This window comes from Octodon degus, unplaced genomic scaffold (assembly GCF_000260255.1).
Source record: "Octodon degus isolate 3935 unplaced genomic scaffold, OctDeg1.0 scaffold00084, whole genome shotgun sequence".
NCBI lineage: Eukaryota > Metazoa > Chordata > Mammalia > Rodentia > Octodontidae > Octodon > Octodon degus.
This window is the reverse complement of record NW_004524660.1, coordinates 2,756,628-2,783,976: the sequence shown is the minus strand read 5'-3', so window position 1 is coordinate 2,783,976 and position 27,349 is coordinate 2,756,628. Positions and strand designations below refer to the sequence as shown.

The window sequence follows — 27,349 nt, the reverse complement described above, 5'->3', positions numbered from 1 at the left end:
CTGGCTTGGGTTGTGGGGATCGAACCACAGCAACCTGAGCCTGACTGCTTTGTTGAAGCAGCCACTTAAAGAACTGAGCTAAGGGGCAGGCCCCCCTAACTACATTTTCTATGTTGAAGCATCAATTCAACAAAATGGTAGTCTGTTAGGTTTTATACATTTTGCAACTTGTGCCTTTATCTCATGGTGCAGCACAAACCCAGGCCTTGTGTATGGGTGGCAAGAACTCTACCACTAAGCTCCATTCCCCAGGTACGGTGTGATCTCTAGTAAAAGCCTGGCAGAGGCTGGGGTGCAGCTCACAGGTGGAGTGCCTGCCTAGCCCGGCCAGGCCATCAGTTACAGTCCTAGTCACGGAGAGAGACGGGACACACACACACACACACACACACACACTCACTCAGCTGGCAAGAATTAAAAAGGAAATTAGCCAATTAGCCAAAGAACTGTTGGAAGAAATGTAAGCAACTCATCCATTGGATCCACTTTCTGCAAGTGAACTGGAAAAGTCCCATTCTCAGCTGAGAACCAGACTCTGAGGAACAGATATAGTCCTGGGTGTCAAGAAGTCTTTATTGAAATAAAAGCACACTTACATTTCTAAACCCCTTTCCACTTGTATACAAGATTAAAAATGCTTGCTACATACAGTACACAGACAGTTCAAAAAATTAGAAAACAACTGCAGTTGAAATAAATAAAATAGTCTTTAATAATTTAAAGTAACATTACTGTACAATATGAAAATAAAGATACATAAATGTTAGGCTTTATAATGCCAAGAAATAAAATAATTCTGCATTACACAAAACAGTGCAAGAAAAAAATTCAAATAAGCTTTTGGAGTGCAAAGTGTGAATTTCCCACTGTAACTTATCATGCAGACATAGCACTCAAGCCATGCTATGGTCTAGGGCGAAGTCTTTACTGCTAGGAGGAAACCGTACCATGAGTATTGCGTCACTGAACTGCTGCGCTCCGCGTCTGCAGTACCATTAGAAGGGAGGTATCGTGTTGCATTCAAAAATTTTTGAAATTAACAAGTTTCTCAGCAAACACATTTACCTTTTTGCCTGAAACAAAGCTCTGTGACAAAGTAACAACCATACCCCTGGGTTTAAGGAAAAAGAAAGGGCCTACACCATGTAATGAACAAGAAGCAGTTCTCCACTAACTTTTTAACTCCCTAATAATCCTTAAGGAAAAGCAACCGTGTAAATTTTGGGAAATGTATCAAATCCTGACCTCACTACAATGGGGGGGATTGTGAGAAGAGCAAAGTAATTTCTGAACACTTGTGTTTCATCTGGAAAGAACTTGGTTGTATTGCATGTAATAAGAGGCAAAGTATGATTTTCAATGTGTATATAAAACTGTTATTTAGGCAGAGACCAAGGAGTGCATTTAACACTAAACTGTAAACACATCGTCCACTTTACTTGGCGTGCACACAACCGCGTAAGAGCTCCTCCGCAGACTTCGGCAAGGAGACCACAGCTGGCGGGGCCCAGCAGCTCGCACTCACGTGGAAGGCTAGGAGCACTGCGGAATGACACCACCACACCTATCAGCGGCATACATGATAACAAGGGGCGGGCCTCCTCCTGCGACAGCACCTCTCCGTCCATGTTCCTTGGATTTGTAGTAGACAGTTCAGGAGTCTTAAGTCTCTGTGCTGTCACTGCACAAACTGACACAGGATGGGCTCTAGCCACTGTAAGTCCAGAGGGTGACAGTTCTGTCCGCAGAAGATGACAGGAAGGAAAGATCCTGTGTGTGCCATCTGCACTGAATCACCTTGTCCTTGTGCTCACCTACCACCATGATAGGAAGCTGCTTAGTGAGATCCCCTACATTAAAAAAGAAAAGACGTGTTCGTTTTACAAGGCAAAGTATACATACAGAACTTACAGACTTCCTGTTATTTTAAGATACCACTGTGTCAAAGGGTTACACAAGGATACATTGTGCTAGTACAATTTATCGAATTCTTGAAAATTAAAATAGTATAATCTGGATAATTAGGTCTTCAGTAGTTTTATTTTTAAATATTCCTTAGGCAAGTATTTTGTTGTATATAAACTAGGCAGGAACAGAGATGAACAGTTCACTCCTTCCTTGATGCACATATGAATTCCAACAAATGTCACCAACACACGGCAATCCCTAGGTAACATCAGACACAGCTGCCTCTCTCTGGGAAACGCACTCCACTTGATTTCTCCCTGAATCCAGCGCCACTCCACCTTGGTCTCCTTTGTTGGTTTCCCTTTTCTTCCTGACTTTATATAAAGTTTACTGAACTCCAGCAACTTCTCTTGTTCCCTGTGTAGCACACCTTGTCTAAAATGTCACGTGTACTTTGGCCATTTACAGACCTGTAATTCACATCCAATTTTCCTCCAACATGACCTCTTCACTGAGCACCCTTACAGTCATTCAACACCCAGTTTGACTGACTGGTGGCTATCTTAACTTCTCTAAAGCAAAACTCTTGCTTTTCTTGCCTAACTCTGCTCCTCCCCAACCCAGTTTGCTCATCTCACTGATAGTGCCTCCTTGCTCAAGCTAGGAATCCTCCTTGATTTCTGTTCTCTTACTCGCTAAATGTAGTCTTGGTTCAGTGAGTTCCAGCCACCTGGACGGCTCACTCCTTATCAGTCAGGACTCTGTGCAACTGGCCTTCCCTGGGGAGAGCTGGTCTAGCTATCTATCTAAATCAGCCTTCAGCTACCCATCGTAGTCATTGGCTCCTACCATGGTAAATGTTTAATACTACAGGCAATACCTAAAATTACTTAGTTTACTCTAAAATATAAGCTCTATCAAGGAAGGAGTGAACTGTTTTGTTCAGCTTTTTTAATTAAAAAAAAACCCTTTTATTTTATTCATTTGGTACAGGGTCTTGCTATGCAGCTCAGACTCATAATGATCCTCCTGTCTCAGCCTAGCCAGCACTAGGATTACAGGCATGCATCACCATGCCCAGTTCTGGGTCTGGCACAGCATACAGTACCCAGGATCCAACTCAGGACCTTGCTCTTGCGAGGCAGGCAGTTATGCCACTGAGATATCTCCCCAGCCCTTAAGGACTATTAAAAATAAAACTAGGGCTGGGGAGATAGCTCAGTAGAATAAGCGCTTGCCTAGCAAGCACAAGGTCCTGAGTTCAATCCCCAGTACCACCAAAAAAAAATTAAATAAATAATAAAAATAAAAATAAATACAAAAGATAATTATACAGATTATACTGTTTTCTTTTTAAAGAAGCTAGTAAGTATACATAAATCCATTTATCTCATTAGCAATAAAAATAAGATTTAATGTTTACTGAGTAATTTGCTAGAATGTCTCTTAATCTAATCTCAATAATCTGCCCAGTAACAAATATAAAATATTTAAAACATTAGTCAACCACACCACACTAACAAAAATAGAAAGACCCCAAACAGAATAAAAGAGTAAAAACAAAAGGAAGGAAGTCACTCTCAATCACCTTGTAGGTCTGTCACCTTTATTTTCATATCGTAAGAGCCTGTTAGCAAGTAGTGAGCTCCAGGAGAGAAGCGAACAGAGCGCACGTCACCAGAATGAGGGTGATAGCTCTGCACCATTCTGCCTCCTCTTATGTCATACAACATGCAGCTAGAATCTTCTTGACCTGTGGCTAAGAGACGGCCACTGGGATCTACAGCTACGGAGGCCACTGCACTGCCTGTAACAGGGGGATGCAATTTTTAATACAGAAAAAAAAACAATAGATCCAAACTCAACATAGCCAAGTACATGAGACACACACTAAAATTTAATGTAGTTTATCAACATTGTTCAATTATGAAAAACTCCAAAGTAACAGTCAATGAATAAAAACTGCTCTTTTCTGGGACAAGAGATAAAACAAAATTCTGTAAGAAATAAAGTCTGTTTTGTCATTTGAAAGAACCCCCAGAACAGCATTAACAAGAGTAATAGATGAGCAATGCTAATCTAGTGTTTTCTCTCTTTGTTTGGTACCAGGGATTGAACACAGGCCCTTGCACTTGCCAGGCAGGCATTTATGTCACTGAGCTAACTCCCTAGTCCCCCAATCCAGTGTTTTCACTCCTGGATTGTGTCAGACTCGTAATGATCCTGTCTCAGCCTACCCAGCACTAGGATTACAGGCATGCACCACCATGCCCAGTTCCCTTCAAGCCTCGTTGAGGGAAAAGAAAATTCAGTAACAAATCATGCTTTGGCATAGTACCATAGAAAATGTCCTAAAGCAACCCCCCCTCAAAAAAAAGTAAAAAAGGATGAGAAATGTAGTTTAATAGTACACCACCCTGTGTTCAATCCACAGGTGGGGTTTGGAAGGAGGTGTGCAGGTCATTGGGTACCCTGGGAGGAAACAGTGAACCCCAGGCCCTTCCCTCTCTCCTTTCTGCTCTCTGACCACAACGTGGGAATTGACTACACCATATGCTTACAATGTAAAGTACTGCATAGCCACAGGCCCAAAACAAAGCTAACTGTTCAAGGGCTTCTAAAACTGTGAGCCAAAATAAACACCCACACGGCCTTTGTGATGCTAGAGGTTAAGCCCAAGGCCTGTGCACTGAGCTTCATCTCCAACTGCCACGTTTTAAAATTTTGAGACAGGGTCTTGCTAAGATCGCTAAATTGCCCAGAGCAGACTCAATCTTGTAATCCTCCTGAGTGCTGGGCTTGCCAACAGGAGCCACCACACCTGCACAGCCTTTTCCTCTTGGAGGTTGCTTGAGCTCAGGTAGGCATTATAGTGATGGAAATTGGACGAACACAATTTGAGATAAATTTTTGAGGCTGAAAGCACAGTATTGTTCATGGATTGGATATCAGAGCAAAGAAGAGAAACAAGGAAACAGGAAGACTACAATACTATTGGTAGGTAGTACCACTAGAGGCAATTTTGTTTGGGAGATAAGTTACAAACTAAAACTTTTATTTCATACTTAAATAAAATACGCAAAGGAGAGGTTAAGTAGAGGTAGAATTAAAAAGTGTGGATTAGGGCCAGGGAGATAGCTCAGGAGCTTAAGCACATGCCTGGCAAGCACAAGGTCCTGAGTTCGATCCCTGGTACCAAAAAAAAGTTTGGATTAGACATTAAAATGTCAGGTTTTTCAGCATATAAGTTATATGGAAAGCCAGGCCATGGAGCCAATCACCCCTACCAAAAGAACAAAGACTAAAATCCCAAACCATACTGTGTCGGCCCCACCCCCTGGGCATGCTGAGACAGTGATTAAGACTGGGCATGGTGGCACGCATTTGTAATCCCAGCGTTTGGGAGGCTCAAAACAGGAGAATCACTATGCAGTGAGAACCAGTAGACCCTGACCTAAATACATTAAAAAATAATAATAAAATAAAATTCCAAACCACAAGAAGTGTCAAAAGCTGGAGGTTGAACAGAGGAAGAAGAGCCAGGGGTTAGCCAAAAAAATAAACAATTAGAGGGCCCGGCGAGATGGCTCAGTAAAATAAGCACTTCCCTGGCAAGTACAAGGGCCTGAGTTCAATCCCCAGTTCCACCAAAAAAATAAAACAAAATAAAAAATAAACAAGTAGAAAGCCCAAAAGAAAGTAGAAATGTCACCTGTGTTCTATGCCACTGAGGGTGGAAATAAATAAAATGATTGCACAAGATGAAGTTTGCCAGTGATCTTGAAAAAGGCAGCACTTTTCAGAATGGCTGCAGCAAAAACAACTCAGTAGGTTAAAGAATGAGGGCGAGAGCTGGACATGATGGCCCATGCCTAGGACCCCCACATTCCAGGAGAGCAGGCCAAGGTATGAGCCCAACCTGGCAACTAATTGACTTAGCAAGATCTTGTCTCAAAATAAAAAATTAAAAAGCTGAGCAGTGTAGTAGTTCACTGCAAAGGCTGTGTTCATTTCCCAGTTTTTTAAAATTAATAATTAAAGGGGGCCTGCCCCTTAGCTCAGTGCTTTAAGTGGCTGCTTCAACAAAGCAGTCAGGCTCAGGTTGCTGTGGTTCGATCCCCACAACTCAAGCCAGCCAAACCTGCCGTAAAGGCATTCGGACCAAAAAATAAATAAATTAATAATAATAATAATAATAATAATAATAAAAACAAACGGGTAAGGAAGCAGGTAGCAGTAGATATGGGAAGGACATCTGAGATAACCATGTAAGAAAGGAAGCAGACTTTCAGGTATGATGTGTTTTTAAAGGTGACGACATGAAGAGAACAGCAGCCTGAGCTTACATGAACCATCCAAGGTGATCAGCACAAGAGCTGGGAGGGGTATGTGGACACCATGAGAGGAACCTGGAGCACTGCTAATTTTATAAAATTTCTGTATATACATGGTATAAAAGTGTAGAAAGGGATGGTGAGTGTTGGAAAGGGACCTGACATCTTCATCCTCTTTTTTGGTGCGGATCCGGGGATTGAACTCAGGCACTTGCACTTGCCAGGCAAGCACTTATTCTACTGAGCTATCTCCCTGCCCCCTTCTTCATTCTTTATGCTAAGAAGTCAATAAATTATCCTAAAAGCTTATCATTATAATTCTGCTACTCAGAAATATGAAAATAAGTAACCAAAAAGAAAAGTGCTATAAATGTTAAAAATGATTGTCTCTGAGAAATAGGAAATGAAATAGAAGTCTCTTTTCTGCAGTGCTGAGGACTGAGCCAGGCCTGTAGCACTCCCGAAGTACCGAGGCACTCGCCACGTCCCTGGCCCTGGCTGCTTTTCTTAAATCCATGCTGAGCTATATGGCTCTTGAAAGTATGTTACCTATTTATTCTGTTAACAATACAAACTACATTTATAAATCAATGGTCACATATTCATATATACAAATAATAACCATACATCTATGTTTTTATTCCAGACTCAAATTTGCTGTTGGAAATCATACCACATTTGAATGCAAGTATAGAAAAAGGTTCATGAAAGTAAAAAAACACCAAAAAAACAAGGTTATCTAAAAACATCCATTAAAAAAATATAAAGCAGGCTATTAAAAACTACAAAGGCAGAAAAGGTACTCTACATACCAGATAATGGCAGAATATGACATCACTTTTAGGTATGATGTATTTTAAAAGGTGATAAAATGACAAGAACAGCAGCCTAGAGTCTACATGAAGCCATCCAAGACAGCTGTTCGGTTTCAGAAGCACAGCTGATATCATGTGCTGCCTCTGTGTGCATGTGTATGCATGTGCCCCTGAAGAAAGGAAGTTATGGTACACACAAACTTCCTGGTTCTACAGCTACAGAATATTTCTAGAAGAATAAATAAGAAACTTGTCCTTTAGAGAAAGAGACCAAGGAACAGGAGCAAAAAGAAAACAGTATGCTCTTTTGATCATTTTTAATTTTTGCCATATGTGTCTTTTTTTTTTTGCGGAACCGGGGATTGAACTCAGGCCCTTGCGCTTGCCAGGGAAGCGCTTATTCCACTGAGCCATCTTCCCGGCCCCATGTGTGTCATTTTTAAAAGTATTTTTAGAGCTTTGAGTTCTAAAGTCCTATTAACAGCTTTGAGAACACAATATTTATTTATTTATTTGGTACAGGGTCTCACTGTGCAGCTCAAACTCATAGTGATCCTCCTGTCACAGCTCCCCAGCCCTGGAATTACAGGCGTGCACCACCCGGTCTTGGTGGTCAGCTCAGTGCAGGGCTGGCATGGCATGCAGTACTGGGGATCAAACTTGGGTGCTTGCACTTGCCAGGCAGGCGCTTAGACAACCAAGCTATCTTCCCAGGTGTTGTTCTCCTAAACTAAATATCTACAAAAAAGGTAACAGATGAAAGTGTCTTGAAAGAATTGAAAGTAATCAGCAAAACACCAAGTATTTATTTCATTATTTCTACTCTCTTCATATCGCAGGAGAGTGGTTTCTTGGCAGCACATACATGACATCACAGGAACAAGTAGTCTAGTGTAATTTTTAAAAATTTTTTTACACGAGTTCAAAACCTACCAGTTCCATGGAATGTTGTGCCAACAACACGAACACAGCTTGGTACCCGAAGATCCCAGAATCTAACAGTCTTGTCTTGAGAACCAGATGCAATCATCCAACCACTCCAGGTGTAAAGTGCTAAAATATGCCCTACAAATGATCATGTATTCAGTTATTGCTGTGGGAAAAGTACCTTTCCACAACACGTCCAAATCTAAGTATTCTTTTGTTGCTGCTGTTGTCATTTTATGTATTTAGTACAGGGTCCACAAGGTCTCACTACACAGATTGGATTTGTAGTAATCCTCCTGTTTTCAGCTTCCCAAGCACTGGGATTACAGACGCACTCCACCACGCCCAGTCACAAAATCCAAGTATTCTTCATCACTGGGGAAATGCTTGTCTGATTGATCACATCTACTATCTGTTAGAGATTTTCTACAGCTACCAAATACATTAACAATTAAAATTTAACAAAGCCATACTCAAATATACAACAAAAAAATTTTTTTTTTAATTATACTTGAACAAAGAAATCTTTTAATGACTCCATTAATAAAATAGGCTCTTTCTGTATGCCAGGATACCAAAATTAGTACTCAATAAATTATCTTTGAAACTGGTAAATTTCTCATGGCGAAAATACAGGAAAATAGAATTTTGTGAAGTTGGACTACCAACTTTGGAAGAGACAGGCTGAGAATCATGTCTTAGTGCTGCTATTTACTAACCTTCTGACATTGAGCCATACTTTCTTCATGTATAGGGATAAAACTTCCCACATCACATGGTTGTGAAGATTAAAGAGTCATATATACACATAAAGGATTTGAACACAAAGAAAAATACCAGTGTTACCACTATTGTTGTTATCTAAAGCTCACAATTTATATTTTTGAAACAATAATTATTTTCTTGAAACAATACACTTTGAAAAAATAAACAATTTATCAAAACAAATGAAAGGGGAAATGAAAAATACCACTTGAGACTGATTTACATACCAGTATGTCCACTCAAAGCATGGAGACCCTGTCCTCTTTGACAGTCTGTTGTATAAATGTTACAATCCCCCGCACCAGCACTTATTAAAATAGCTCCACCACTTTCTGGACCTTCCATAAATGCCAGGTCTCTAATTGTCCCATCATGCATACTAAACTCCAGATCTGGTCCTGAAACAGCAATGAGAATTGAAAACAACAAAAACAAAGAATGCTGTTCAACTTACTAAGGCAATCTAAGACTGCTTAACACTTCAAAACTGGCCAACAGTACTAGTATAGAAATACGGTTTATATTTTCACATAGATGCATATTATAATCCCCATCACTTTACTTAGGACACAGAACTTACGGAAATCAAAATCAAAATTCAGTTATTACAATCCCTAAAGGAGAGCTATAGGCTTTTGTCTTTAATTTCAAATAAATAAAAACAGTGGCTGGGGCTATAGCCCAGGGGCAGAGCCTGCCTAGCAAGCACAAGGTCCTGAGTTTGATTCCCAGAATACTCCCCCGAATCCCTCCACAGAGAGAAAGAGAGAGAGAGAGAGAGAGAGAGAGAGAGAGAGAGAGGTAGAAGACAGATACTCTCTAGAAATACTCCACTGATACAATCCTGCAATCCTGGTAGTTATTATAAGGGATTTTGTTTTACTTTGTTTTTATTTTTTGTAGTGCTGGGGATTGAATCCAGGGCTTTGAGAATGCCAAGCAGAAGCTCTATTCTATCATCAGAAAAATAACCTTTAGTGACTGAGAATACAGCACAGTGGTAGCTATATTCTCAGTCACTAAAGGTTCTATTCTATTTTTCTGATGATAACTTTCTAGAATTCTGATATCATACCATCTGGCTACCTACAGAGATTTATTTATTTGTTTATTTTTGTGTTTTTGAGATGGGGCTTCATATGCAGTTGAGGCTGGCCTTGAGCTCTTCATAGCCCAGGCTGGTCTCAAACTTGCAATGATCTTCCTGTCTCAGCCTCTCAAATGCTAGGATTACAGGCGTGTGCTGACACGCCCAGCTACCTGTAGAAAATTTACTAAAAAAGAATAACACCTCATTGTAACTAAATAATCAAAAATTTTAAAAAGGTATTTTTAGATTTCATTAAAGACAACAGAGAGATATAACCTAGACACCGCCAGGCTAGCAAGTGGTGACATACAGTACCTGGGCCCTACCTGTTGCATTACAGGTCTCTGCATTGAAGGGCAGCACTTTGACATATTTGTCGTTCGATCCTGTTGCTAACAACTGTCCACATGGGCTCCAGGCCACACAGTAAATGGATCCTTTATGATGTTTATTCCTTTTAAAACGCACCACTGGCTGCTTGGGAGTATCATGTGTGCTGAAAAGAAAAATTACATGACATTATTTCAGTGTCTTATTTACTAAAATCAGTTAATATAACATTCTATACTATGGTTGCTTTTTTTTTTTTTTTTTTTTTTACTATGGCTGTTCTTGGAGGGAGCAAAAATAATAGCAGACAACAGGTTCTTAGAAGCTTTTTATATCATAAAAGTAGTATAAAACATATTTAAAATCTGAACAATAAAATTATAAGCCAACATCACACTAGTCTCATTTCTGATCACATAGAGAACAGAATACAAGCTTGGAAGAATCTTCAGTTCTCGTATTTTTCTCATGGATATTTAAACAAAAAGGGAAAGATAACAAAGCTTCCAAATTAGATTCAATAAACACTGACTAAATAGTATGAGCATCTGGGAGTGGTGGTGCACACCTGCAATCCCAGTATGGTGGGAGGCTAAAGTAGAAGCGTAAGGTCAAGCCCACTCCGGGCAATTTAGCAAGACCCTACCTCAAAATAAAAAGCCTCAGCTACAGTCAGTGTAAATGCCCTGGCTTCAGCCTCTAGTACCACAAATGAGAAATAAATCAATAAATGAACACAAGATCCCTTTCTAGAGCTTAAAGTCTAGCAGAGACAGATGTTATCACGTTCACCCATGTACTGTAACACTGCAAGCAATGTGTGCTCAGCTGACCACAGAAAGCTGATGGGCGTGTAGTGGAACCAAAGACAACTGTTTCTAGAGAGGATTCAGTAAAGCTGGTGCCCATATAACAGTGAATAAAATTTCTGCTGGAATTAAAGAAGATATAGAGGAATATAATTTGAGAGACTACTATGAAAAATATGGCAATATTGAAACCATACAAGTTATGGAAGACAGGATGGGAAAAGGAGGATTTGTTTTTGCAACTTTTGATGATCATGATACAGTTGATAAAACTGTTGCTCAGAAATATCACAGTATCCAAGAGGAATTATTATTGCATAGTCCATGTTAAATATTTTACATTTCTCTTAAAGATCATAAATTATTCAACAAAATCAACATTTTAAATGTTAACATTAGAAATTCCTAAAGTACATTTTATGACAACTAATATTTAACTTCCGGGAGTGTCTAGTCAACCTATTCTGTTTCATGTAAGGGATAATGTAAATATTCAAAATTTGTGAATATACCCAGAATGTGAAATATGTAATTCTAACTATACTTAAGGGATAGGAAAAATTAGTCTTTGGTGATTTTTTTTTCATTCTTTGCAAATAGGTCAATTTTATTTCCATTTTCTGTTTACCAATAGTATTATTTGTAGGGCCAGGGAGACAGCTTAGTAGAATAAGCGCTTGCCTGGCAAGTGCAGAGTTCTGCGTTCAATGCCTGGTAAGGCAAAAGAAAAAAAAAATATTATTTGCATTACAGTATGAATGGTACTAACAATATTAATTTTAATTGAAAAATAAATTTGTGTATACTTTTTCAAGTACACCACAATGGCTTGCAACAGGCACACATTCTGGAATGACTATGTTAAGCCTACTAACATTTGCGCTACGTCACCATTTTATTTTTTGAGGTAAATGCCCTTAGAATTCAGTGCAGTAGCAGTTTTCAAGAATAAAGTACGTTGTCAAATATTAAAAAAAAAAAAAATATCACAGTAGGGCTGACCAAATAGCTCAGCGGATTAAAGCACCTGCAAGCAAGTACAGGAGCCTGGGGTTCGATCCCTGGGTCTGCCATGCCGGCCCTGCCCCCGGGGCACGTGTGAGACACTGGGCGTGGTGGTGCACATGGGTGATCCCAGCACTTGGGAGGCTATAAACAGGAGAATCACTATGAGTCCAATCTAGTAGTGAGATCCTGAATACCCTGTACACCCTTCCCTAAGATACAGAAAAAAAAAAAAGAAATACCACACTATTAATGGACATAATTGTGAAGCAAAAAAGTCCCTTTCTAAACAAGAGATACAGTCTTCTGGATCTCAAAGAGGTCGTGGAGGTAGATTTGGCAAGTATGTGTTGTGGCGGAAACTTTGGAAGTTATGGAGGGAATTTTGGCTGTGGTGGAAACTTGGGTGGAAGAGGAGGCTACGGTGGTGGAGGAGGTAGCAGCAGAGGTAGCTATGGAGGAGGGGATGGTGGATATAATGCATCTGGAGGTGATGGTGGAAATTATGGTGGTGGTCCTGGTTACAGTAGTAGAGGAGGTAGGGTGGCGGTGGACCAGGATATGGAAACCAAGGTGGTGGATAAGGTCGGGGGGAGGATATGATGGTTACAACAAAGGAGGAAATTTTGGCGGTGGTAACTGTGGTGGTGATGGAAACTATAACGATTTTGGAAATTATAGTGGACAACAGCAGTCAAATTATGGACACACGAAGGGGGGGCAGTTTTGGTGGAAGAAGCTCTGGCAGTCCCTATGGTGGTGGTTATGGATCTCATGGTGGAGGTGGTGGATATGGTAACAGAATGTTTTAAAAAACAACAGAAAAGGGCTACAGTTCTTAGCAGGGGAGAGAGTGAGGAGTTGTCAGGAAAGCTGCAGGGTACTTTGAGACAGTTCCCAAATGCATTAGAGGAACTGTAAAAATCTGCCACAGAAGGAACGATGATCCACAGTCAGAAAAGTTACTGCAGCTTAAACAGGAAACCCTTCTGGTTCAGGACTGTCATAGCCACAGTTTGCAAAGAGTGCAGCTATCGATCAATGCAATGTAGTGTCAATTAGATGTACATTCCTGAGGTCTTTTATCTGTTGTAGCTTTGTCTTTTTCTTTCTTTCCATTATATCAGGTATATTGCCCTATAAATTGTGGTAGTGGTACCAGGAATAAAAAATTAAGTAATTTTTAACATTTCAATATTTGTGTAGCTCCATTTTTCTACACTTTAGTACAAAAACTTTAACAAGATGCAGTTTTGAAGGTGATTCCTTGTGAGTTAACAAGAAGATCATTGTTATTTTGAATGAATTTTGCTAAAGTTACCTATAAAGAAACACCTATTGACTTGCAAATTAAGTAGAAAAAATCTATTCTCCCATTTCAAACCATGATACAAATGGGCACTGACATGTTGAGGGAATATCTGTATGTCTGCAATGTGTGTTTTAGATAAAATAGGACTGAGGTATTTACATTAGCATATTTGTGTATTTATTTATTTATTTTTTGCGGAACTGGGGATTGAACTCAGGCCCTTGAGCTTGCCAGGCAAGCGCTTATTCTACTGAGCCGTCTCCACAGCCCTATATTTGTGAATTTAACAGAATTAAGATTACTTTCAAATTTAAAAACTTTCAAAATTAAAAAATTTCCAAAATTACAACAAAAATATTGATAGATCTTTAATACCTACCAAGTGTTTAATATTGATCTAGAGAATAGATAAGATGAAACGATTCTGTTTTCAGCTGGCCAATTCATCTAGTCCCGCTTATCTTTCATTTTACAGTCCATTCCGCTCAATTCCCAATAGCATCTCACTAGCCATCAACTGAAAAACACCCTATCCTTTTTCTAACATTTGCTTTTATTACCACCCATCTACAGTCAGAGTGACCTTCTCAAAAATACTTAGGTCACACTGCCCTCAGCATAAAATCCAAAACTGCCAGAAAAGCTCTCCAAGCTCCCCTGCATCTCTATGGCCTTATCACACTCCAGTTCACCATACTTGAGCCAATCGGAATGTCTTCAGTTTTTCAAAATGTGCGCCAATCAAACTCAGGACCTTGTGCTTGCCAGGCAGGCGCTACACCACTGAACTGTATCATTGGCCCTGAGGAGGTGAAACTGTAGCTAAGGCCCCAGCTCTTTCTCACCCCATGCTCGCGTTCTCTATCATTCTCTTTTCCTTTTTCTCTCTGTGGTTAGGTTCTGTTCATCTTCATCTCTCAGCTTTACTGATGCCTTTTCATCAAAGAGCCTTTCTCTGATTTTCCAGTTGGCACCCCACCTTATCACTAACCTCCCCTTACAGAACACTGTAACTTTTTTTCATAATATCTACTATCACGTATATTTATTTTTGTGTTTACTGGCATAACCTTCATTTTCCCCACTAAACCAGAAATTCTATGAAGTCAATAAACACAGCCCTAAAACCCAGCACATTAAAGTTCAACAAACACTTGCTAAATAAATGCATCTTCATAAAAGTCAGTTTTTCCACAGTCCATGAAACACCTATGCCAGCAAAAGAAATAAAAAGTTGAGACGACTAATTTAAAGTCAGGTAGGGGCTGTTGAGATGGCTCAGTGGTCTAAAGCACCTACTTGGAACAAGCTTGGCAAAGCACAGGGACCACGGTTCAATCCCCCAGCACCACATGCCAGCCAGCCCCACCCCCTGGTGGGCTGAGCGGGCCACACACACATACACACACACACAAATAAAAAAAATTAAAAATAAATAAACAAATAAAGTCAGGTAAACGCTACATATGCAAGTCTTTACCTTCACTATTACTGCTATTTTCTACTCTCTGATCGGAAGTTCTGCCTTTTCTCTGTCATATATTTCTACTCACTACACAATGAGCACTAATAACACTATGACCTAATAGGACCTTAGTCTAAAAGTCAAAATTACTGGTTTTAAACATAGAGACAGCTTAAAAAAAGAAAAAAAAGTGCAAATAAATGAAAAATCTTATCTTTCTGATCCCTAAACTACATAATGTCTTTTTTTTTTTTTTAATTTTTTTTAACATTGATTTAGTGTGTGTGTGTGTGTGTGTGTGTGTGTGTGGCCAGCTCAGCCCACCAGGGGGCGCGGCTGGCTGGCATGTGGTGCTGGGGGATTGAACCGCGGTCCCTGTGCTTTGCCAAGCTTGTTCCAAGTAGGTGCTTTAGACCACTGAGCCATCTCTCCAGCCCCTACATAATGTCTTAAGAGTAGTTATTTTTTAAAAAGCTAAAATGTACTATGATAAGTGGCACTTTTTATAATCTCTTAAAGTTGAGTTCGATCGGTAGCGGGAGCGGAGAGCGGACCCTAGAGAGCCCTGAGTAGCTCCACCGCTGCCACCAGGCTAGTTACCATCACACACCGGGAGGAGCCGCAGCTGCGCAGCCAGCCCCAGTCACCATCGCGGCGACCCTGAGCAGCGAGGCTGAGACCCAGCAGCTGCCCCCGCCATAACCCCAGTGCTGCTGACACCAAGCCCGGCACCACCGGCAGCAGCGCACGGAGCCGGGCCCGGGCGGCCTCACATTGGTGGCACCTACAGGCGGGGACAAAAAGGTCATCACAATGAAGGTTTTGGGAACAGTAAAATGGTTTAATGCTAGAAACGGATATGGCTTTATCATCAGGAATGACACCAAGGAAGATGTATTTGTACACCGATTGCCATAAAGAATAATCCCAGGAAGGACCTTCGCGATGTAGGAGGTGGAAAGACTGTGGAGTTTGATGTTGTTGAAGGAGAAAAGGGGGCGGAGGCAGCGAATGCCGCAGGCCCTGGTGGAGCTCCAGTTCAAGGCAGTAAATACGCAGCAGACCGGAACCATCATAGACACTGTCCACGTCGCTGGAGTCCTCCACGCAACTATCAGCAGAATTACCAGAATAGTGAGAGTGGGGAAAAGAATGAGGGATCGGAGAGCTCTCCCGAAGGCCAGGCCCAGCCACGCCGGCCCTACCGCGGGCGAAGGTGCCCACCTCACTACGTGCGGAGACCTGTGGGCGTCGGCCACAGTACCCCAACCCTCCTGTGCGAGGAGAAGTGATGGAGGGTGATGACAACCAGGGTGCAGGAGAACAAGGTAGACAAGTGAGACAGAATATGTATCGAGGTTATAGGCCACGATCCCGCAGGGGCCCTCCTGGCCTAAGGCAGCCTAGAGAGGACGGCAATGAAAAAGGTAAGGAAAATCAAGGAGATGAGACGTCGGTACCATCGCAACCTTAATTACGACGCAGACGCCCAGAAAACCCTAAACCACAAGATGGCAAAGAGACAAAAGCAGCCGATCCACCAGCTGAGAATTCGTCCGCTCCGTGGCTGAGCAGGGTGGGGCTGAGTAAACACCGGCTTAACATCTCTACCATCATCGGGTTTAGTCATCCAGCAAGAAAGAAACGAATAGGAAATTCCAGCAATAAGAAATGAACGAAAGATTGGAACTGAAGCCCTTAAGTGCTTGCTTTTTGCCCGTTGACCAGATAACTAGAACTATCTGCATTATCTATGCAGCATGGGGTTTTTATTATTTTTACCTAAAGACGTCTCTTTTTGGTAATGACAAACGTGGTTTTTTAAAAAACCTGGTTTTTCTCAATACACCTTTAAAGGTTTTTAAATTGTTTCATATCTGGTCAAGTTGAGATTTTTAAAAACTTCATTTTTAATTTGTAATCAAAGTTTACAACTGGATTTTTTCAAAAAGGTCAACAAACTGCAAGCACCTGTTAATAAAGGTCTTAAATAATAAAAAAGAATTTAAAAAAAATAAACTCTTAAAGTTTATAGCTTTATCTGTTTGTGTACTGTCTACTGGTTTGAAAACTACTCCTTTGTGGTGTTCATTTCACTCATCACAAAATCTAGCAAATAGCTCATAACCCCGCACCCCCGGCCCCCAACTGCCGGCCCCCATGTACACTATGCAACTGTTCTACCATTGAGCCACAACATTAACCCATTGTTTTAAATTAATTAATTTTCTGCAGTACATGCTAGGCAAGCACTCTACCACTGCATTACTAGTAATAATAAACATGTCCTTTTTTGTAATCTATGTAGTCCAGACTAGCCTAGAACTTATGCTTCTCCTGCCTCAACCTCCCAAGCGCTGGGACTACAGACATTCAGCTACCATGCCCAGCTTATTTTGAATGGTAGTCTTTAAAGATACAGGTCTGATTTCCCAAGCCCATAACCTGTTAAAAGAAGGTTAAATCACTTATATTAATCAAAGGAAATTAAATTTTTGTAGGTTTGAAATGGTCAAATATCATCAGTTTCATACAGCCCTCTGAGGCTATTATAAGAAATGTGTTGTGTAACCATATTTTATAAACATAGATTAAAAACTTCGTATCTTAGACATAAGAAATTTTCAGATGAAAAACTAAATATAAAGTCATAGCAATTAGGAAGGCAAACATACTAAATCTTTAATTTAAAAATCTTATGAGGACGCAGGGTCCTGAGTTCAATCCCCAGTATGGGGGGGGGGGGATGATAACACTGATGACTTAAAAATATTTTCTAAGCATTACAAATAAAAAATTGGGGCCGGGGAGATGGCTCAGTAGAATAAGTGCTTGCCTGGCAAGCGCAAGGGCCTGAGTTCAATGCCCAGTTCTGCAAAAATAAATACAAAAAAATAAAAATAATAAAGCTTAAAGGAAGGAAGAATTGAAATACAGCTAAGTGGAATTCCAAACAAGGTCAGTTCTAAAACTAAGGCAAGAATGGCAATACAAAACATCTCTTCTTACCTTGGATCAATTACTTCTGGATAGGCACACACTCTCAGAGTTTTTGAATTTGAGCCAACAGCATATAAACTGCCACCTGGATGGAAAGCCACTGCTCGAACAGCTTGGGTATCTTCTAGGGTATTAATACAAACAAACTGCTTTTTTGATTTGTCATCCTATGGGAAGAATGAATATAAGCATCATTCTATGAAAAAAATCAATTTGAAAGCATTCTTTATCCAATCTTAAATTCATTTAAACTATATTATTCCTATTTGGCAACTCCGCACTGATTATAATATTTTATGAAGCAAATCCAAATTAACCCTAATGTTTCTGATTTTTGGTCAATCATTGTTAAACCAAAGTCAGTCAGTTCATAAACAAGTTTTTCTTGATTAAAACAAAATATAAGATTAAACATGCATTCCCCTATTAAGTTCTCTTTAACTGAAGGCATAAATTAGCTCATATACATAAATGTCCTAACAAAAACAACAAGACATCATTTATGTTGTTAGTTGGAGGCTGGGGCAGGAGGATGTCTGACACCAGCTTGGGCAACAAAGAGAGACTACTTTTTTTTTTGCGGAACTGGGGATTGAACTCAGACCCTTGCGCTTGCCAGGCAAGCGCTTAATCTACTGAGCCATCTCCCCGGCTCCAAGACTTCTGCATTAAAGAAATAAAGAAAAGAAAGGAAAGAAGAAAAGAAGGGAGGGAAGATGGGAAGAAAAAAAGAAAGGACTAGTCAATCACTTAACGGTTAAAAGAAAGTTTACTGTTATATTTGGTAATGAATACTTTCATACTTTAAACTGAAATTATAATACGCTCCTCTAAAACTGTAAGTGATTTTAATCAGAACATCTTGAGTTTCATAAATTATCTGTTCACAGCTCTCTTCTATAGATGCAAGGTGAAACAGTTCTGTACGAAAACTTGGGCAACGCCCCCATTGGTGTTATTTGAAAGCACACTTTCACCTTCACCATGACTGGCTGGGCAGGGAATAAGGAGCTCCAGACAGGCTGTGGCTAACACACTCAACCACACCCTGTCTGCGAGAATATTAATATCTAGTACACACACAAAGGAAAATCACTGCAGGTTTGATTGTATCCCAAGAGGAAAGAACCACAATAACTGTGTCAATGAAGAGACTATGCTTCTCATTACCAAGTTGCATCACTTACGCTTATGTTTTGTTTTGTGGCACTGAGGGTTGAACCTTCAGCCTCTCCATGAGCTACATCCCCAGCCCTTTATGTTGAGACAGGTCTTCACACACCACTCAGCACGTGATCCTTCTGTCGCAGCCTCCCAGTGCTGAGCATGGAGGCATGTGCCACCACGCCTGGTTCGACACAGCTTTTATGCATCCAACACAATACATCCTCACTGGGAGGAGTGGAGAGCTAAACTCATTACACTATGTTTTTCATACACATTCACTTGACTTGATATTCTACATTTTCAACCACTCCAGATAGAAGGAAGTGAATAGCATGGAAGAGATAAGAGTAAAGCAGAGGAATGACTGTGTGGCCTACAGCACATTAATAATTACTGAGGGTTTCTGAGTAGCAAAAGTCACACAAATTGACTTTATTTACCATTCTCCAGTGTTTTAAATTCTTTTTAATTTTATTTGTGTGTGTGTGTGTGTGTGTGTGTGTGTGTGTGTGTGTGTGTGTGTTTGTGGCCAGCTCAGCCCACCAGGGGGCAGGCTGGCTGGCATGTGGTGCTGGGGGATTGAACCGCGGTCCCTGTGCTTTGCTAAGCTTGTTCTAAGTAGGTGCTTTAGACCACTGAGCCATCTCACCAGCCCTAGTGTTTTAAATTTTTTAAAAAATATAGTCATTAATACAACAGGAAATTTCACATGGAAATCTCCATTCTAGCTTTCCTTAATATCAAGACTATACACACTGGGGCTACTCATTTCTTTGTGCAAGGGACAAATATTCTTATGGTGGCCTGCTTGACCACTGTAAGCATCTGGGGGAAAAATATTTATGGGGTTAAATTTAGAAAAACTCAGATATTAGGAAAAGATATCTGATCCCAAAGCAAAACAAAGATGGATTTGAGAACCCCCCAGAGAGACCTAAACAAACCAGGTTGTTCAAAGAACAGCGCAGAACCCAGGTAATGCCACTCCGAGCTAGGCCATTCATCTTTTTTTTTTTTTTTTAGTGTATTTAGTGCAGGGTCTACAGGGTTTACAGGGTCTCATTACGTACAGCAGGACGCCTAGTGATTCTCCTGTTTTCAGCTGCCCAAGCACTGGGATTACAAGCGCACGCCACCATGCCCAGTCTCAATCACTTTCTCTGCATGCCCTGGTGGCAGGCCAGCATGGTACACTGGGGCTCAAATCCCGGCCACCATGCTCTGCCGAAGCAGGAGCTTTAGTCCACTGAGCTATCTAGCCAGCCCTTGGACCATGAATCTGAAGTAAGCATTTAGATCAGTGAGAACTCTACTATGAGGAAAGTGCCAATATATATTTTTTTAATGTATTCGGGGTCTCATGACACAGCTTGAACTCATAGTGATCCTCCTGTTTTCTGCTCCCCAGCTCCCTCACTGCTCAGTGGCCAGCTCAGCATGCCTGGGGGCGGGGCTGGCGCAGCATGTGGTGCCAGGAATCGAACCCCAGTCCCTGCACTTGCCTAAGATAGCTTAGTCCACTGAGCTATCTTGCCAGCCCATAAGTGCCAGTATCAAAAATAATGACCTTTTCTAAAAATGATTTGAATTGAAAATTCCTGGACAACATTTGCAAGTATATGTAAACAATAATAAACAGTGCTTCTCCAAGCATTACCTCTTCCCCTCTTGACCTTGAAAGACTCCCTGAAGAATCTCCAAGAGATGGCTTAGGGACTGAATGTTCTGTGGAGCTGTTGGAACAGAAATACAAATAAAGCTTAATCTGAGCAGCAAAATAAAACTAAATTCATGTACCCCCTGCAGTCTTTTTTTTTCTAAAGACAGTATTTTGCTAAGTCATGCAGGTTCACCTCGAACTCACTATGCAGCCCTGGCTGGCCTTGAACTCACTATACAGACCAGGTTGGCCTCAACCTGGCAGCCCCAGCCTCAACCTCCCAGGCTGGGATTATAGGTGTGTGCCACCCCACCTGGCTCCTTCACCCCACCTGGCTACTTCAACCTTTAGTTTTCCTTTCAACAAATGATTCTCACTGATTCCAACAAAATGTTACTTTTTGGAAACATTAAACCCATTTATCACTGGATTTAGTGATACCAAGGACAGCTGTAAGGAGAAAGTGAAAAGCCGTTCTGGAAAGAAGGTTAAATTCACACATTTTACAGTGAGAAGCCAAATACTCCTGTTTGCTTAGCTCCAGCATTCTATATACAATGCTCAACTGTTTGCTACCCCAAGCTGGATCCTGGAGACTGCTATTGAGGAAATTATCCGACCCCAAAGAAAAAACTAACAATCAGATAGTTGAGGATCCCTTAGCAAAACAATTTTCCACTCAATCACTAGGACTTTTTTGAGACCAAAGTAGACAAATCCACCTATGTGTTGGTTGATCTCCCAATAAGTTCATGTAGTTCAGATTAGTCTTGAACTGACTGTAGCAAGGCTAGCCTCAAACTTGAGCTGATCCTCCTGCCTCAACCTCCCAAGTGCTGGGATAAAGGCTGGGGATATGGCTCAGTAGAATAAGAGCTTGCCTGGCAAACGCAAGGGCCTGAGTTCAATCCCCGGTCCCAAAAAAAAAAAAAAAAAAAAAAAGAAAGCTTTTGCAGGGCCAGGGATATAGCTCAGAAGCACAGCACCTTCCTGGCAAGCATAAGGTCCTCAGTTTGAGTCCTAGTACCAAAAAAAAAAAGCATTTGCAGAGTTTAAAAATAGACACTAGTTCAGCAGACTAAGTGCCTGCTTAGACAAGCATAGGGATTCCAGTATACATGCTGCACCGGCCCTGTACCAAACACATTTAAATGAATAAATAAGTTTTTAAAAATAGAGACTAAGTAAAAGAAGCAAGTGTCCCACCAAATTAAGGCAACTCTATATAATACGAAGTTGTATGAGAATAAAATATAATCATAGTATATATACTGTATGACTTAGTTGTCAATAATATTCATAAGGCTACAGTAACACTGAATACTGACTTTTAAAAAAAATACGCAGGAAAGAAGAGGCAGACAAAATACAAAGTGGGCAAAGAGCAAGACTGGGAATCACTGGATAATAAAAGTAGCAATAGAAGTGTGTTATTCAGTAATATGAAAATACACAGCAAAATAAATATACAAATGGGTTGAACACAGCTTATAGGAAATATTAAAAATGGACAAAGTTGGATAGGATAGCTGATTGTTTTATTTTAAGTACTATTTGTCTTTTTTTTTAACTTTTTTTTAATTGAGCCAATAAAGATATTTATGTAATTTTGAAAGAAATAAAATAGTACCTTTTACAAGTTAAAAACACTACATTCTAGGTTTGAATACTTAGGGGTTTTTTTCATAATTTTATTGATAAACAGATAGCAATGAGACAGTTTCAAATCAAATCGGTAGGACAGTTTCAATAACCAAGCTATTTGTCTTTTAAAACCATGTATGAAGGCTGGCCAAATAGCTCAGTGGAATAAAGCGCAGGGGGGAGGGGGATACTGATCCCCGGGCCTGCCTTGCTGGCCCCGCCCCGGGGCACACTGAGATAGCAATTGAGACTGGGCATGGTGGTGTGCACCTGTAATCCCAGCTCTTGGGAGGTTGTAAACAGGTGGATCACTATGAGTCTGATCTAGTAGTAAAGACCCTGAACACCCTGTAGTCCCTTCCCTAAAATACAAAAAATAAAAATAAAAATAATTTTAAAAAACCATGTATGTTGCCACACTAGCCCTACCCCTGGGAGGGCTGAGCTGGTCAGAATCTGGGCATAGTGGTACACACTTGTAATCCCAGCACTGGGGAGGCTGAAAGCAGAAGCACCACGAGTTTAAGCTGCACAGTGAGACCCTAAAACAACCAAATACATTCTTTTTTAAAAAGTATTTATTTTATATTGTATTTAAAATTTAAATTTTAGCTGGTCTTGGTGGCCCATGCCTCTAATCCTAGCACTCGGGAGTCTGAGGCAGGATGTTGCCATAAATTTGAGGCCAGACTGGGCTATCTAGTAAATTCAGGGGCAGCCTGAACTATACAGCAAGACCCTGTCTCAAAAAACATACTATAGTTTGGGAGTAATTAAAACAAGTATTACGTGGCCAAGTATTGTGGCACACACTGTAATCTCAGTTGGGAGGCTAAGGTAGGAGGATCGTTTGGAGTTTGAGGCCAGTTTTGTTGTACAAAATGAGTTTAAGGCCAGCCTGAACTGCATAGTGAGACTCTGTCTCAAAAGACAATTAAAAAAAGTATTATGAAGGATTTTTTTTTGTTGTTCCTCTCATGCCTTCAGGGCACGTTTGGCCAGCGGGAGAGTTGTGAGGTTCGAACTCCAGCCACCTGAGGCTGACAGCTTTGTGGAAGCAGCCACTTAAAGGACTGAGCTAGGCCCAGGCCCCCCAAAAAAGTATTATGAAAACTATAATTAAGAAGTAACATTAGGGGCCGGGGAGATAGCTCAGTAGCATAAGCACTTGCCTGGCAAGCGCAAGGGCCTGAGTTCAATCCCCGGTTCTGCCAATAATTATAATAATAATAATAATAATAATAATAATAATAATAATAATAATATTAGAGAAACATGTTCTAAAATAAAAGTAGTCTGATATTAATTTGAAGGCTAAAAGACTAATTCCTATAATCAAAGTGCTAAAAGCCAGCTACACATTTTCAAATGAACCACCATGAAAAGAGCTTTGTTAGCAATAGAAAAAAATGCACCTTAACTTTTTCCACTGCATAAATTATCACTTGCTTACTAATAATAGCAAGATGAAATTTTTCTGGCTAATAAAAACATGCAAAGTCTTCAGTTTCTAGAACTGTCAGTGCTGTCAAAATTATTTTCCTGCAATCATTCTACCATGTTAGAAAACATCCTCCTGTGCTCTGAAAGCCTATGCATTTTTAAATTGCTGCAAGATGCCAGTGGCAAGAAAAAATAATCAAGAAGAAGGTAAACTCTAAAATTTTACAATGTCTGGCTTATAACACTGCTTAAAGAACTGCTTTGGTGGTAGTAAGGAATCAAAAAGAACAAAAAAATGAAAAATATGACCATAAAGATTCAGAAGGTGGTAGAATAAAATGTAGGTAAATGAAAGCAGTTTAGAAAAGGTACTGGGAGGTAGTGAGCTATAAATACTTTCCTTTATAATGGCCCAAAGAGATGCTCAATTTTATGTTTCTATTTATTAAGAAGTTAACATTTCCATGTTTTACAAAGCCACGCACTTACATCTGGCTTCTAGAAGGTGACTCCTCAAGAAAAGGAATGTGATTTGCTGATCCAGGGTTCTGAGGAATGCTTGTGGGAGTACTGGATACATCATGTGTTGGCCTCTGACTGGTGTCTTGGGTTGGTGTAGCAAAACTAGTTACTGAAGAACTACTAGATCCATTGCCTTTGCTCCCGTTACACTGCTGGTTGAGCGCTGATACCTCATTACCGAGGGCATCCATTCCAATATTTAATTCACCAAGTTTTTGAATGGACCTATAAAATTAAAGAATACAAGCAAGTCAAAATGAAAATGACATTTTAGCATGAAATTTTGGAAAAATAAATATAGATAGTATATAAAATATGCTAAATCTGTGTCAAATTAAAACATAATCAAGATAGTAAAAGGTTCAAATTTTCCCATAGTACTATACAGTATAGGAGATAAATATAATAGCCTGGTTTGTTTGAGACAGGAATTCACTGTACAGTCCAGGCTCACCTTCAACTTGCTATGTAGCTGTGAGTGGTGTTCAAACTGTGGCTATCCTCCTGTCTCGGTCTCCTAAGACCTGGGATTTCAGGAGTATGCCACTATGCCCAGCTATAATAATAGCCTTTTAAAGCATTTTTTAAATAAAAAAAAAAAATTCTGCCCCAGTATAATATAACTTCACTTTAATTTTCAATTTAAAACTTAAGTTGGGATAAGGAGTATAGCTCAACGGCATACCATGTACTTAGCATGCATGAAACTCTGAGCTTGAAAGCAAAAGTCTTGGGCCAGGGAGTTATTCAGTGGCATAAGCACCTGCCTAGCAACCACAAGGTCCTGAGTTCTATCCCCGGTAATGCAAAAAAAAAAAAAAAAGAATCTTAATTTCCAAGTATAGTCAAATAATATTACCATTATCAAAATTTTTCACCAATCAAACAAGCTATGTCATTCCATCTATCTGTAGTAACACTGTCACAGGAAGTAGATGATTATGGCAGGCCATGGAGGAACAAGAATCAAGCAGCACCCATAATCCACTTACACATTTGCATACACTTATTCCTTCCTCCTGTGATCTGCCAGGATCCAACTTAGACATTGTTTTTGTTTTTGCGGAACTGGGAACTGAACTCAGGCCCTTCAGCTTGCCAGGGAAGCACTTATTCCAGTGAGCCATCTCCCCAGCCCTAACCTAGACATTAGGGAGATAAAACCGATAGGAAAATGAGAAGTCTAAGGGTTTTCTCCTCTTTCTGTCACTGTGGCCTGGCCCCTTATTTTGGACTCAGAGTTATGAAAAGCATAAAAAGGAGCTTGCCAGCCTTTCTTAAGATTTAACTCTAGAAACTACATGGTTGACCACACCTGTAACTCCAGCACTAAGGATGTTGAAGCAGAAGGCTATGAGTTCAATTCCACCCTAGACACGCTGAGACCTTGTCTCAAATTAAACAAAAGATTTAGACCTACAACAGACCTTGTGTCACTTCCTGGAGCCTCCATCAATGTGAGAGGACAAAAATAAGAGATGTGATTACTAAAATGTACTGTGGTTCACTGTATTTTCTAATTTTCTTCATTAGTGTATGTGTATATATTTAAGGTTTTAAAAAGACTCTAAAAAACAGTCAACATTATTAAAGGAATCGGCCTTTGCTAAATGGTTATTAGTTACAATTTTTAATTAGGCAGCATTTCCCAACTTGTGTTCTGTGAAATGTGCCAGGTACCATTTTCTCCCCACAAAAAGGGGTCTGAGGTCAAATACATTTGGGAAATACTGAATTAAGTGTAAAATGTCCTTAAAATGCTAGCACATCATTTTGACTCTGTTAAAGTTGGGTATGATGAGAAAAGGCTGAGTATGTCTACTTTAAGTATCAAATCACTGATGTCAGTTATAATAATATTAATAAAAACAAAAAATCAAAAAGTATAAAGCAACAGTGAAGTACTGTTAATAAATCCCTTTGTGTGCCCTGTGCAGTGAGTCTGTAGTCCTGGTCACTTGGGATGCCAAGGCAGAAAGGTCATTTGAGCATAAGACTCTGAGGCCTGCTGGACAGCACAGTGAGGAAGAATGGGCTCCTTGGCAGAGCAGTGCCCCACTGTGGGGAGGAGAGACAAAAACAGTGAGTGAAAGCCCTTAATAGTTGATTTTTTTTTTTAATTTTTTTTTAAATTTTTTTTTATTTTTTATTTTTATTTATTTGAGAGAGAGAGAGAGAGAGAGTGTGTGGTGTGTGTGTGTGGCCAGCTCAGCCCACCAGGGGGCGGGGCTGGCTGGCATGTGGTGCTGGGGGATTGAACCGCGGTCCCTGATGCTTTGCCAAGCTTGTTCTAAGTAGGTGCCTTAGACCACTGAACCATCTCTCCAGCCCCAATAGTTGATTTTTTGCTGGGGCTGGGGAGATAGCTCAGTAGAATAAGCACTTGCTTGGCAAGCACAAAGGCCTGAGTTCAATCCCCGGTTCTGAAAAAAAAAAAAAAAGTTTCAATTTTTTTTAAGTAAGATCTATGTAACACAGTTGTCTTTTCCCTACATCTTTTTTTTTTTTTTTTTTTAACCAGGGATTGAACTCAGGCCCTTGCGCTTGCCAGGGAAGCACTTATTCCACTGAGCCATCTCCCCAGCCCTCCCTACATCTTAAAATGAAGCAAAATTTAAATCTGTAAGCAGGCGCCAGGGAGATAGCTCAGCAGAATAAGCGCTTGCCTGGCAAGCACAGGGTCCTAAATTCAATCCCCAGTTCTGAAAAAAAAAAAAACAAAAAAAACTTCTAAATCTGCAAGCAATGATCTGCTGCAAGAAAATTAAGGGGAAAAAATACATTTTAATTCATAGATTCTACTTCAAGTTTGTTTACCCTTGGTATTAGTCAGATACCTTAAATTCCGGCTGCATTCTCAGATATATAAAACTAAAAGTACAGAAGAGAAAGAATGGAGAACAAAATCATTATATTAATGGTTGGGAATGTAGCTTAGTAGAGTGTTTGACTATTATGTGTAAACCCCTGGGTTCACTCGCCAGTATCGCAAAAGAAAAACAAAAACAAAATTACATAAAAGGGTCAGAAAACAATAAACGAAGAGAATGAGAGAATTTATGTGAAACTAATTTGCAAAAACTTAGGATAAACACATGTGTCACAATTATAGACCTGGATATCTCTGTATAACATTCTTTTTTTTTTTTTTTT

At 40.1% G+C, this 27,349-nt stretch overlaps 1 protein-coding gene across 4 annotated transcripts in view; it reads right to left on the bottom strand.

The window, feature by feature from the left end:
* Positions 1-559: 559 nt before the first annotated feature.
* The window catches only part of Wdr47 (WD repeat domain 47), a 72,463-nt gene continuing 45,673 nt past the window's right edge, over positions 560-27,349 (bottom strand). For 2 of the 4 annotated variants that reach the window (XM_004636942.1, XM_004636943.1), the window contains exons 8-15: positions 24,164-24,421; positions 20,585-20,660; positions 17,770-17,927; positions 10,166-10,335; positions 8,977-9,147; positions 7,991-8,122; positions 3,497-3,715; positions 560-1,850 (exon numbers count right to left, since the gene is read on the bottom strand). In XM_004636942.1, coding sequence (XP_004636999.1) covers positions 1,708-1,850; positions 3,497-3,715; positions 7,991-8,122; positions 8,977-9,147; positions 10,166-10,335; positions 17,770-17,927; positions 20,585-20,660; positions 24,164-24,421 — 1,327 coding nt within the window. In that variant the 3' untranslated portion in view covers positions 560-1,707. The remainder of the gene's footprint in view (positions 1,851-3,496; positions 3,716-7,990; positions 8,123-8,976; positions 9,148-10,165; positions 10,336-17,769; positions 17,928-20,584; positions 20,661-24,163; positions 24,422-27,349) is intronic. The other 2 variants (XM_023721686.1, XM_023721687.1) reach the window with 2 other exon arrangements.